This window comes from Siniperca chuatsi, linkage group LG1 (assembly GCF_020085105.1).
Source record: "Siniperca chuatsi isolate FFG_IHB_CAS linkage group LG1, ASM2008510v1, whole genome shotgun sequence".
In the NCBI taxonomy this organism is placed as follows: Eukaryota; Metazoa; Chordata; class Actinopteri; order Centrarchiformes; family Sinipercidae; genus Siniperca; species Siniperca chuatsi.
In genome coordinates, this window is record NC_058042.1 from 25,279,268 (window position 1) to 25,293,260 (window position 13,993).

Here is a 13,993-nt window from a genome sequence, read left to right on the forward strand (position 1 = left end):
ACAAATACTGCCAGTCCCAAGGACCTCTTGAATAATTATTGATGCCATGTTGGCGCATGGATGTGTGCATCTTTACACCTTAGCATTCTTCAGTGACAAATTCAAATTCAGGACTAAGGTGACAACAGCAGTTGCCTTCGCACACTAGAGATGATTTACACATCAACCCTGAAAGCTCATCACACTGCCACAGACATTTTCTCATATCTGCCCCCATCACATTGCCCTGATTATCAGCTTTGTTGATGGTACATTGTAGTCTGTGTGAACAACAGGTTTAGTGTTTTAGAGGTAAATATCAGGTAGAAAATGTAAATTACACTCACTATGTTGTCTATGTAATGCAACTTTCTTTTTGTTAATTGGTTATTATTTAAGTTAAGTCAGGTCATTGTGAACAGTAGCACAACACAGAAAGTTGCTGTCTAAATATATAAATATTAAATACAATTTGGGGGTTCTGATTTTTGGAATCACTGGCAGCAGTGTTTGTATTTCACGTTCTTGAATGAAAAAATGACTACATCTTTGTCATCTAATCTGACTGCACTTGGATCAATAAACCATATCTCATCTGCATAATCATCAATCCATATTAGTACCCAACACCTAGAAATAGAGGCTATTAACAATTCTAAATCGACAAAGCACCTGTCGCTCAAGTACACAAAAGTGGCCATGTTAGGACATTGAATAGGAACACTTCAAAACAACGTCATGTGTCCATCGCATTTCCTGCTTGCTTTGGAAATGTGTGATGTTGGCAGGATGTCATGTGGACTGGACAATGCCAGGTTGAGCAGCAGTCTGGGGGTGGACATTCAGTAAGCTTGTGTGTTGTAAATGCTGAGGCTGATTAATTATTTGTTTCACAGCTATGTTGACAATACAGTTAATCAGAAGAACCAGAGAGTACTTTAACAATGGACAAGGGTCCCTTTTTTATCTGTGCTTACCTTCCCTTTGTTCTTCCAGGAGCAGATCTATTTTTAAAGCCAGGTATTTGTTTACCCAGGCTTTTCATTAGCCCATGGCACTTCATCACTGTAAACAATGTAGCACCATAAATCACCAGCTATGCTTGTTTCCACCAACGCCATTTAATTTAGTTCTGCTTAATTTGGTTAGCTAATTGCATGCATATTCAAAACAAGCTGGAAGATTGCAATGTTTATGCCACACATTATGAGCTGAAGCGCTTGGAACACAAAACCAGCCTCTTCTGAAGACGTGTTTGTTCCATCGGCACCCAAATCATTACAGATAACAACTGTGTAATGCTCCGGGGGAACTGAAATGCCACCTCATAATTCCACCACATACTGTATTCGTCAAATTATACGGTCCGGCTCACTTTCAAAGCACAGATCTGTTTTGAAAGACCGTGTATTTGCATTAAAAATGAAAGTGGCACAGAAAATGGGAGATGGAGATGAAATGACAGAAAGGCTTTTTGCCTGCTCTTCTATCAGGAGAGAGAGAAGGAAGAGATGCGTTAGTGACGGCCGGCCAGCAGGCAGGAGCTTCCAGGGGCGCTTGCTGGAGGAGCGCTGCTTCTATACTTTGTGAGGGAGGTTTACAGTGCTGTTGTGTGTGGCCAATGTGTGTGAGTGAAGATAAGACCTGTGACAGCGCTCAGTGAAAGACAGCAGGACACATCTGAGACTCTTGAAAGAGGGCTGTCAGGAAGGTTATCAGCAGGGTGTTGCAGCAGAGGCCAGGAGGACGAGACAGAGCTGAGGAGTGACAGACAGTGGGGATGGGGGGGGAAACTGGATCAGCCACGCAGAGAGTAACAGAACCATGGCACCCATGAAACAGCTGGCTTTACCTCGGTGAAAATAACCAGTACAGGACTGTAAGTGAATCAATTATTTATTTTAGGACATTAGACTTGAGCCTCAGATTTCTGGGTCGTTAAGCCCATGAAGTTTCATTAAAAAACCATAAAGCTCCCAAAGACCTGAGGGAGCAAGCGGCAGCGCCTTCTCTTATCTCCCGTGTTAAATGCATGGTACCCTGCTGGCCGGGAGCCAAGTGAAAAGAGTTAGTAGCAGGTAACAGAGGGCAAGGAGATTAAGTAACAATGGCTCTCGATCCCATTCCTGCTGTGATGAGGCTCAGATTTCCGATGGCGGCGTGTCCATGTCTGGGTGCGCGAGTGAGCGTGCCATATGGAGAGTCAAAGCATACGGGCTCACACTGATGGACATGCGAGCACACTTTCTGTTGCCCTCACATGCAGGCTTCTTCATACGGTCAAATTCTAATGTGTCTTCCTCACTCTTCACCTCCGGGCTCATCCATCACCTACTCAGCAGTCAGGAGGGAGGTAGGAAAGAGGCTGTGGCGAGAGTATGTTCCGTCTAGAGAGTGTGGGGGGAACGGCGAGGATGAGCGATTAACCAAACCGCAAGTACACAGCCTCCCAACACCCTAACAAGGCAGAGAATTTACATTCCACTGCATACCTGTCAGGAGATAGCGCAAAGGTGAATAATAACACCAGACCAAGTGTTGTGAAGAGGTGAGCATGCAGGCAGTGATAGGGACAGCTGAGGAGAAAGGGCTGCAGCAGGGAGTGTTAGTCTGCTCTCCTTCCCCTATCAATAATGAAGACAAATAGTCTTTTATGCAGATTGCATTATTATGTTATACAATGGTGGGAGGGCGTAGGCAGCATTTGGAACTTATTTAATCCCTCACCTCCTCTTTTTTATTTATTTTTTTTACACCCACTCCACGGTTTAGTAAGGTTGTGCATCTTTTTTCATTATCTGTTAATACTTTGTTTGCAGACACTTTCATTTCCCACATAATTGATGGAATATAAACTGTGAAGGTTTTGATGAGTGCAGAAAAGTACCTCTGAAATCCAAACGGTGAACACTATCATTAGTCATTGATATTACACAGCCATAAAGTGCTTCAGCAACTATAGAAACATAACTGAGGAAAATTGCTCTCTAGAAACCTAACAGCACATGGAGCTATAGTTAGGCTGATGTTAAAACAGGCCGTCTGCCCACAGAAGTGCTTGAATCAGGCCTGAAATAGCGACCTGAAAACATTTTTACATACCAGCTTAATTGCTGACATCTGGGGACACGGCAGCATCACCACAATGGAGCCCAGCAGGGCAAACAACACGAGCAGTCAGACAGGTTTTTAACAAATCTCCAGAACAACTATGTTATCTACAACACTTAACTGGCAATGAATGAAATAAAGGGTACACAAAATGTTGTAAAACAATATGATAATGTGTTAGCATCCACTGCAGTAGGCCAATCTTAAATCACAAAGTAACTTTGCAAAATCTAATGGATGTTTACAATGGACAGTTTGGGAAATATAATATTTGCTTTTAGTTTCACTTACAAATTGTCTCTATAGTCTTTTCCTAAACAAATCTCCACCAACTAAAAAAGTTCAGGAAATGTACCTCTGATAATGCTGTTTCCATCAAACCTACATGGCTGGCCCTGGTTTGAGAGACCACAAATATCTAATTACAGGTTCAACTAAAAAAAGTAAAATATAAAATGAGACTCTTAACCAACCATGAAATCCACTCCCAACCTGGATTCCACAACTACTTGAGCAAACATGTCCAGACGTCTCAAGCTCTAACTTAGAGTAAGCTCATGACCTTATGACTCCAGTCTAAAATTTCATAAACCCCAAGTAACCCCTGCTTTGAGTATGAATGCGGGAGATTTAAATACCCCCACTATGAGAAATATGATAACAAAGATTTTCAGGTTTTTATGGCATCAGAAAATTGATTGGATCAACATCCATCAACATTGGTGTTGTGAAACAGCTGTTCAGCTTGCCAGTTTGTACCAAATGGGTCATGTAGTGAAAAATATAATGGTTCATACATCAGCAAATGTGTTGATGATGTGGTGATCACAAAGACAATAAAAACATTCCCCAACCAGAAAGCCTGGATGAATGGAGAGGTGAGGGCTCTATTCAAATAAAGCTGCTTTTCGGTGACAAAGAAGCTTACACCACTGCCAGAGCGAGACTGAAAGCTGGCATCAAGGAGGAGCTGATCGTTGATTTTAGGAAAAAGGAGGCAAAGACACACACTCCTGTCTACATCAGTGGAGCTGAGGTGGAGCAGGTGAATAGATTTAGGTTCCTGGGAATCAGCATCACAGAGAACCTGACATGGTCCTCTCACATCTCCACCCTGGTCTAGAAAGCTCAGAAATGGCTGTATTTCTTACGGAAACTTAAGAAGGCAAAATTCCTGTGCCAAGTTCTTGTTAACTGTTACAGAGGAGCAATAGAAAGCATCCTGACTGGAAACATCACAAACTGGCATGGGATGTGCACGGCCCAGGACCGGAGGGCTCTGCAGTGGCTGATTAAAACCACTCAGACTACTAAATTCAACCTCAGCGCTCCGCCATATGAAATAGTTTTCATTTCTATGACTTATTTATTCACTGATCTACTGTATAGAATTTTTGTTTTTGAGTAGCATAAAGGGAACTACAAAACAAAATCTCATTATACAACCCTGTGTTGTAAAATGATCAATAAATCTATCTTGTATCTTGTATATAGGTGTGAAAGATGGGGAACTCCAGGACAAGACCAGCTAGCCCTGGAAAAAACTGACAGCAGGCTCTAAGTTGAATCTTAAAATCAAGCCAGCAGGGATGAGACAGGGAAGACTTGTAAAGTAGGATTGTCAACAGTCCTAAAGAAATGGCTCACAAGTGGACTTAAATACTGAAGCAGGGTATAATTTCTTGACATTAGAGGTAAGCTGGTTGCAAAGATCAGAGCCTTGGATGCAGGCACATAAGCTCAAGCCTTGAAAGGTGGGAAGCTTTCTCTAAGCCCCTTGATGTCTGGATCCAAGGCCAGTCTACAATGACACCTGCAAGAGAAACAAGCCTGTGTTGACAAGGCTTGTCCAAAAGACGTCTTTCTCATCTTTCTTCCTTTTTCTGTCTTCCAAATAGTGGGGAATTATTTTGGCCTGAATTAAACATAACACAGAACGAAGACGTGCAATAAATCAAAGTACTTTTTGGAGCTGCAGCTTTCTTCTTTGAAAGAAAACTTAAGCACTTATCTCTCCAATTCCCAGCCAACACTTTGACATCCAATGGAAATTAAATTAATCATCAAAAGAGGGACATTGTCTGTAAAGCGGGAATTGAAAGAGGGATGTGTTAGTAAATAGTGCCCTAAACAAACTCTTCTGAGTGCTGCTTGACAGAAACAATAATGAGGGAGAGAAGGAAAGTGATTAAGAATGCAGCATCCCTTATTTAACTAATCACTGACAGAGGCAGAACAGCGTGACTCCTATGAAGACCTCAGTGCCTAGAATACACAGAAGTAAACAGGAAACAGAAATGAAGTGACAAAAAATTAGGAAAACACAGAAAGATGATAAATTAATAGACAGTCATGTGATACGTATGAACATACATAGAGTTTGAGCCTGTTCTGCCCGTCAGAACTGCAGCCACATAGCAAAATAAATCCATGTGAACATTTAATTAATGTAATTTATTATATTACTGAATTTTAAAGTCTTCAAAATATGCCGTCAGTTTCGAGTAGTGCTCGATGCTATCTTTAAGTAAGGAGGTACAGTAGGTTGGTACAGAGTGGTACGCTCATTACCTGCAGGAATGCACTAAATACTCCCTTAAGCCTCTTTTTCTTCTTCCACAAATGAGATTCATGAGCCTGCTACCATGTAATGCCACATAAGAGACTTTACACACACTTAAATATGTTACATACTACAGTGAAGTCCAGTTCAGCACCATATCTGTCTCTCTCCACTCTACTAATGCTGCTGCTATGGCTCACCCTGTCAGCTAGCTACTAAGTACCATTGTAATGTTAACATTTACAAACATAGGCCAGCTGGAAATAAGTCAAAATGTGTCAAAATTTGAATTGATTATGTTATCAAAGGCTACTTAGAGCTTTTGTTTGAGTCATTAAATCAAAATTAGATTAATTTCAATACTGGGCTAATGGTTGAGAATCAGACCCTGTCCTTATATTCAGATAAATCCACTGTGGGTGTGGGTGCTGCCATAGTGTCCTTGGATTTGTTCTATTATTCACAGTCTATTAAAGTGGCTTGAGGATTTTGTATAAGATGTGTTTTGATGTTGACATTAAAGCTCAGCCATATAATATAATACAAATAATACACAATGGTGGTCAAAAGTTAACTTTTACTTGTAAGGGAAAGTTTGGGGATATTAGTGATTTCTACAACAGTTTTTTTTCTGTGACCAAATAATTGGTCAAACAAAAAAGTTAAATATGACAACATCTGATGGGTCAAAAATATACATATAGCACAGCTAGTATATTGTTCAATGTAAATCTTGGATGCAACTGGGTGCTCCAACAGGACAATGACCCCAAATTAGTTTAAAGTGGTTTGGGGATGGCTAAATTGTGCTGAAATTAAGCTTTTGGAATGATCTTCCCAAAGTCCTGACCTCAACCCCATTGAAAATATAGGGACTACCATAAAAAGATGAGTCCATGCAAGAAAACCAACAAATCTGGCTGGACTTTCTACCAATTTTATCAAAAACAGTGGACCCGAATTCTGCCAAAACCTTGTTGATGGCTACCAAAAGTGGCTGATTGAGATGAAAAGGGCTAAGGGACATGCAACCAAATACTGACTGTGTATTTATGTTTTTGACCCAGCAAATTTGGTCATATGTTAATTTCCACAAAAAATGCATAAAAGAGATTAAACTTATTTGGGTTTTTTGTGACAAAGAAGTTCATTTCCCTGTCACAGAAAAAGAACAGTTGTAGAAATCATTAAAATCTCCAAACTGCCTCGACACAAATGTCACATACAAATGTATGTAATGTGACTTGTGTTTTAGAATGCCCTTTCCTTTTACCATGCAGAATCTTGTTATCTGCCTCCAGATCTCAAACCGAGTCCCAGGTGAGTCCATCTTTAACAGCCATCAACAGTAAAACACCATCGGGGATTAATCTCTCTCTCATCCTCTCTATTTATAGTCAATTTTGCTTTATTGAAATGCCATGTAAATGCAATGCAGTGTTCCCAAAGCAAATAGAAGGGGAAAGAAAATTAAAAGATTAATACAATAGAGAAAAATATAAAAATAAAAGTACAAAAAAAAGAATATGATCAAATCATAATGAAGAAAATGTCCATTATTTTCATATTGCTCTGTGTTCATCTTCTATGTGAGATTACATTTACACATCTATGAAGCTCAATTACTCTTCCAAGTGTAAAAAACTAATGGCAAACTTGGCAACTTATTTTCCCAACTGTATACCACAATGAGCCTTCAGGCCGTGCATATTTATAATGGCTTCTTTCATTCAGCTGTAATTAAAAAAAGAACTGGTTCATTCATTGATGATTTAGTCATCCTGATGTTATCATGTGGAAGACACTTTCACACTCAAGAATTTCTGAATCTTAAACCATATAAAAGGTCTGCAAAACTATTTAGAGTTCAGATATACTTTTGTAGTAAAAGTACACCTAAGCTAAAATCTTATGAAGCACAGTTATTTAAATGTTTGTTTGTGAAAGCACCTCAGTAGGAGTCGGGCTCTGTGTGTTCATTGGTTGGTTGTTCTGTTTGTTTGTGTCTTTTCATGCAGAGGGGAAACGCTGTGTGAGTATGGGCAATACAGTAGAAATCACTTAGCAACGAGTCAGCTCTAGCTTTGTGTGCAGAACATCCTCATAAAAGGAAATACTAGTATTCAATGTTTTTCCAACTGCAGTGTTAATTACTCTCTTTCCACCCTTAGAGGTGGAGGAGTCAACATAGATTCATTCACTCCAACCGTACCACCATCACCCCTTCTTCTGACAAGTGTTGCTGCACTTTTTGCACTTGTTATACTTATGTGTCCACTGAAAGGCTGATTTGAAAATTTTTCCTACAGTGGCTGGGCCTTTTTTTAGTCCACTTCAAGCACTAGGCAATCACACATTAGTAGCATGCTGATAATATCATTCAAATCAAGAACATTTTCAAAGCAAGGTGATTTGCATTTCATTGTTAGTGGGTGACCATTTTTTAACATCCTGCTAGATTTGATTTTGAGAAGTAAGGGCACACAAACAATTTTTGCAGTGTCTAAACCAAATTTTACAAGCGCTAATAACCTGCAAAACATGCTTAATGTAATTTTTAACCTGTGTTCTGAGGAGATAAGTAAGAAATAAATCCTAAATCGCAAGACAGAGTGCAACCCATAATCAAAGTCTAAGATGAATATACAGAAAGACAAGAGACACTCCCCAGCCCCGTCTCCAATGGTACCTGTGAGGGATTTAGAGGTGCAGTCCTTTCTTCCGTGGGGACCTGATCCAGTGCCATTTACAGAGCCCTCGTAGCTAATGCAGTCATAACAAAGCAGAGCTGTTCAAGGATAAAAAAGAAAAAATATAAAGAGAAAAGGGGCGATGAAAAATAGAGTAACGGGTTGCTGATTTTCTTTTAATATGTCAGTTAAAAGGCTTGGCATTCAAATTTAAATTTGGGGTACATATTTATATTCCAAAGCTGTATGCTTTCCAGGAACAGCCCTGTTTGATGTTATGGCTGTGTTAGCCGTGCTGAAGCTTTCAAACCACAGTGACTACCTGTACCTACATGCAACTGTACAACCAATAATAACCCCCCCCCCAACCTCCTGAAGAGCAGCATAGGTATCATCTTAGTTTAAAAAGGCAGCAATTGGATCAAAACAGCAAACAGTAGACTGGACAGCTGCAAGTGAACTTAGCAGGTGCTTTAACACAGGACAAAACAAGAAGTGTTAACAGAGAGTTTAAAGCAGCAGCTGCAGCAGCAGAACCCTCAAACCCTGACAGAAGCCAAAATCAAATTGGTTAGAGGTGGAAAAACAGACACCTGGGTTAGTTAAGCAGAACAGTTTCAGTTAAAAGCTTGAAATTTAAATAAGGCAACCCTTACAGAAATGCAGTTACCCCTAAACTGGATTAGTTTACATGGTCAGATTCACTGTCTGAGTTTTTGGCATCAGCACTAACAGTATGTAAAGAGTAGAGCTGAAGGACAATTTTTAAAAGTTAAAATGCCTTTTAATTTGGATTAGGATGAAGAAAGCTTGTTTTCTGTCTGTTTCAAGAACATGTGTACTTCTATAATGATTCTGCAAGAAAAAGCAAAGCGGGGACATGGTGTATTTTTGCCACAAAAGGTCCTTTTATTCTATGCAGTACGTCACTGATTTGTTTTAGCTACTTCTTCTTGTGTCCTATATTATGTTGATTATTGGTTATTTTAAGGCACCTCGATTGGGCATAATAAAGTTCAATCTAATGTCTCTGTGCACTGGCTGTCGTACCTGCAAAGGCTTTGGAAATCCTCTCTTTCTTCCACTCCCAGGGCTGGTCATACTCCTCAGGGGGTCGCTCGTCATCCTGGGGCAGTCGGCTTTCTCTGGGGCAGCGCAAGCGCTCAGGGTCCGAGTCTCCACCGTTCTCGGCTGGCTCATACGGCGTGTCGTATAGGGGCAGCTGCCTCACCGATCCTTCCTTAGGTCCTCGTCCACCAGATCGTATTTCTACAAACAAGGAGAAAGACTGGTCATTAATGCTAGGTTTGTGGATGAAAACGGCTCAGTGGGGCAGAACACATATGAAAAATGATGATTTATGACTGTAGAGAAGAAGGGGACCTGGGAGGCTGAGCACCTGCAAAAGCACACAGTGTAACCTCCCTGAGTACAGCAAAATCAAACAACAGTTCTGAATAGCCTTGGCCCTGGCTGCACAAGCCTGCTGTGTCAGAGCACAGGTGAAGAGAAAAGAACCATTTTCCTTTCTCACCTTGTTACCTCTATGCCCCCCTCCCCATTTAATGTCTCTTTCAAACCAAAAGCAGGTGAATTATATATTTCTTAATGTTAGTAGTATTAAAATTAAGATATACTCCCTTATTTTTCTATAGCAGCAAATAGAGCCCAAATCCCCAAATGTCCTCTTAATTCAGTGTTAACGTTCTGGCTTGTAAACTATACTAAATTGCAAAACATCAAAAGTGAACATTGAGTATCATTAAGATTAATGACATTTCTTGAAATCAATGTTTTTTTTCTCCCCAACAATGTGTTCAAGATACTTCAGTAACTCCTAAAAGAGGTCTAACATATGAACTAAACTCAAAGTGTAAAAGCCCAACCAAACATAACACCAAAGCTTTAGTAGTGGGGATGCAGTTAGAAGAAGGGCCTTCCCATTTTAGAAAGATTTCATGGCAATACACCAATTGACTGTCCACCAACCAGCATCAGCATTCTTATGCCCTGTCAAATTCCTCAAGATGGACAATTTTCACATAAGATTACAACCTCAGATGGAGGTAGGAAATTATCTCTACAGTAAAAATAAATAAATAAAAAATAAATATATATATTTTACTCAACAGCTTGAAGTACCACCTACTCTACAGCATGTGCCGTGCCACTCATCCAAAGATGGACTACGAGAGAGGAAAAAAGATTGTTGGACCAAAAAGCTACTAGTCTCTCAACGTGGAGGGGATTTTATCTATTATAGTGGTTGCGCAAAAATAAATGAGGGCATAAAGTCATTTCACCTTGTGCAATCTTCACACAATGCAGAAAGGGACCCACATGTTTTAAAACTTCAGTAAATGCACCAGTAAACACTTCCTGTGGAACATTTCCAGATGTCTGGTGTGTCTGTAATTGGGGTTTTGAAGTGTTCATACTTTCTACTGTATACATATAAAATCATGAACAATACAGATACTGCCTTGAAGGATGCCTGGCCGCTGTATGAGATATCTTATACAGCATCCAGGCTTATCTCAGACATTTCAAAGATGCTGTGAAAATCACATTTCTGAGAAATATAAAGTAAAACAGCAGGGTTTAAAAAATATATATATTTTAACATTTCAAAGCATTGCCTGATTATGACTTTGTCCATATAAATGTTGATGTAAGGTTCAGAATCATGAATTCAGTGAATATATTCATGTATTTGTTGTTCCATTCATGTTGTCAATCTCGTCAACATCACCTAACCTAAACTAAGATGCATGCACAACCTTTTATTCTCTATGTAAGGAGGCAAAACAGACCTGACTCCTAATGAAGCATCATGCCCTTGAGAACTCGCCTCCTCTCCCTTTTCCTCCACCTCCTCCTCCCCTCTCCAATCTCCCTTTACTCATATGAAGTTGCAGTAGCAGCCTGCACCCTTCCTCCTGGGCCACATGAAGCTGTTAGTGGCCAGCACCACCATAGAGTAATGCAATATGAAGAGAATGAAATATTATGCCACACTACTGCATAATTGCCTCTTAGCCCAAGGGAGCTCTTGCGGAAAAATGAGCAATGCGTTGAGCCTAATGGAGCTACCCGGCGGTGGTGGTGGAAGTGGAGGGGTGGAGTGAGGTGAGGCTGCCAGGTCCCGTATCTCAGCGTAATCCCGCATTAGGCAAACTCGCACTCTTTGATCTATCAGTTAAAAGACTTGGTATTACGAGATCCTGGTATGATTAGGTCCTACCTCCCCTGCAGAAGAACAAATAGCTCTAGAAGAGGGTGAAAGAAGAAAAGGGAGGCTTCCAGAGGGGGTTAAATGAGAGTGGGGGAGGGGGGTATTAGTGGTGGGGTGGTGAGTAAATCTTGTGGGAAGAACCCTTTAAATTGGAGGCATACCACCTTCGATAAACTGCTGCGGTGGATTGAGACTCCCTGCTCGCTCCCAGGAATAAAGCCTTGGGTGTGGTGATTGGATCCCTGTTGACCTTCTTCCCTTCCTCCCACTGTCTTTTTTAATTCCTTCCTTCCTTCCTTCCTTCCTTCCTTCCTTCCTTCCTTCCTTCCTTCCTTCCTTCCTTCCTTCCTTCCTTCCTTCCTTCCTTCCTCTCTGTCAGCTCCTGTTAAGGCATGCTTAGTAAAGTGGGTGGGGACACGTCTGTCTAGGTAAATTACAGTGATTGGCATGACAGTGGGGTTGCATGTTGCAACACAGCTGCAGTCTATCTTCTGTCTTTGACCTCTACCCTCTCTTTAGGGTCAGAGGTCAGCCACCGCACCCTCCCTTGATGTACCTCGTACGTCCCCCTCCACGGATGTCAGAGTTTCCTGCTGCACTTCCTCTCTTTTGCTTTTTGCCCCTCGCCTACTTGGCCTTTACAACCCCTACATTCATACCCCTGAAAAGCTTGCAATATTTGATTTATTTTCCCATTTTTACGCATGTATTTTATAAGGTGAAGAAAAGGAGACATTTCAAGACCATCTTTGCAGCTACAAAGAAGGTGTTGTTACTCCAAAGTTTTGAGTGCTACAAGTATTTTGAGAATCAATTAAACTTCTAGAAAGTGTGCCGAACTCAACAGGGTTTCAACAGTCATGTAGTGGCAGCAGCAGCACTGACCACAACCATCTGTTTAGTGCCACTAAAAAAGATGTGTGGGGGGGACAGCAGAGCATACTACTGAGAACCAAACAGCTGCATTCGAGCTACAAACCATTTTTCCCAATTGAGAAAAGACATGGATACTAACTGTCAGAAAAACTCAACTATAAAGGAGCAGTCAGTTGAATGTAGGGTTCCACATGCAAACTACAAGTCCAAAGCAGTGAGGAGAAGCGCTAAGCTTTGAAACAAGTGACAGAGCCAGTCTTTGTTATCGTCTTTCTCTCTGGTTCATGAACTAGAGAGATTAATCCTATGGGAGATAGAGGAATATATTCCTTGAAAGAAATCCAGGGAGGCTCCTGTTCCACTTACTACAGGAGGAGCCCTCTGGGCATATTATCATGGCAGTGCATGGGCAGGCAGAGAGCTCTGGATTAAATCAAAAAACATTAACTGCAACCAACCTGGCAGCCGCATCCTGCTGCACATAAAGGACTGACCAAGCCATCCAGACCACTCCTGTCTGATTCATCCTCCTCCTCCATTATTGCCAACCAGTTAAAGCGATTGCATTTGCAAGAAAGTAGCAAACAACTGCATAACTGTGCTTTTATTGCAAGGCTAAAGCTTCTAATATGTAAAGGAAAAACACATTTATCTGCCTCTCTGGTTGACTGCTACCCACCCACTCCTACTGAGCTAGAGAGAATTTGCTGCTGCGAAGCGTATGCAGGGGCACAGTGAATATCGGGATTTGATTGAGGGGATCTTTTGTGCACTAGTGAAGGATTAAATGCGATTGACTTTACACCCCAGGAAAACAATGGCCAGAAAATACCCTGGCTTCAAGGATTTGCTCTGCCTGCTCCGCCAGCTAAGTCACTCTTAAAGAAATTCTGAACCTGTGTGTGTTATCATTTCAGAGGACTTGGTTATTAAGGTGGATCTCTGCAGAGTGCATCTGAAAAGTACGACAAAATATCAATGACGGAAAAGGGTAACTGAATATACCTTATAGTAAAATACTCTGCACTGTTCAATGTTTTAAAACAGATAAATGGTGTAGCAGATGCTTTCAGATTCACACACATTATTTACTAAACTCTTGCCTTGGTGCTGAGCTGCTCATGAATGCTAATGATAAAATGTATGTTAGTAAACGTATTCATCTGTCACACTGGCCCAGCCAAGCTTGTTCCATGACAAAGACACACGTATCAGCAGGCTACAGGGTTGATTAACAAAGCCTAAGCCAAAGTGAGACTTTTCTGCAGCTTTGGTTTCATTCTGTTTGATTGCCCAGGTCTGTGAAGAGCAAAAAGGGTCGATCTCGTGGCGGCAGTCAGGGATTTTAGCTATATTGGGGGCCACCCACAGGTGTTGTGTGTCAGTCAGAGAGCTGGCTGACAAGTGAAGGTGTTTGCTCCTTGACCCGTGGCGGCCTGCTGTTGAGTGTCATGCCACTTGGTGAGTGGAGCTGAGAGGAGGGTCTTGCCGCCGACTGTTCCCAACAGACCTCTGGGAGAATGGTTACGATAAGCATAG

The 13,993-nt window shown here is 41.2% G+C and overlaps 1 protein-coding gene across 6 annotated transcripts in view; it reads right to left on the reverse strand.

Annotated features, from left to right (window-relative positions):
* The window catches only part of LOC122881127 (SH2 domain-containing adapter protein F-like), a 95,451-nt gene that overhangs the window by 18,815 nt on the left and 62,643 nt on the right, over positions 1-13,993 (reverse strand). For 3 of the 6 annotated variants that reach the window (XM_044207035.1, XM_044206953.1, XM_044207298.1), the window contains exons 3-4: positions 9,394-9,612; positions 8,343-8,441 (exon numbers count right to left, since the gene is read on the reverse strand). In XM_044207035.1, the coding sequence (XP_044062970.1) occupies positions 8,343-8,441; positions 9,394-9,612 (318 nt within the window). The remainder of the gene's footprint in view (positions 1-8,342; positions 8,442-9,393; positions 9,613-13,993) is intronic. The other 3 variants (XM_044207204.1, XM_044207117.1, XM_044207378.1) reach the window with 1 other exon arrangement.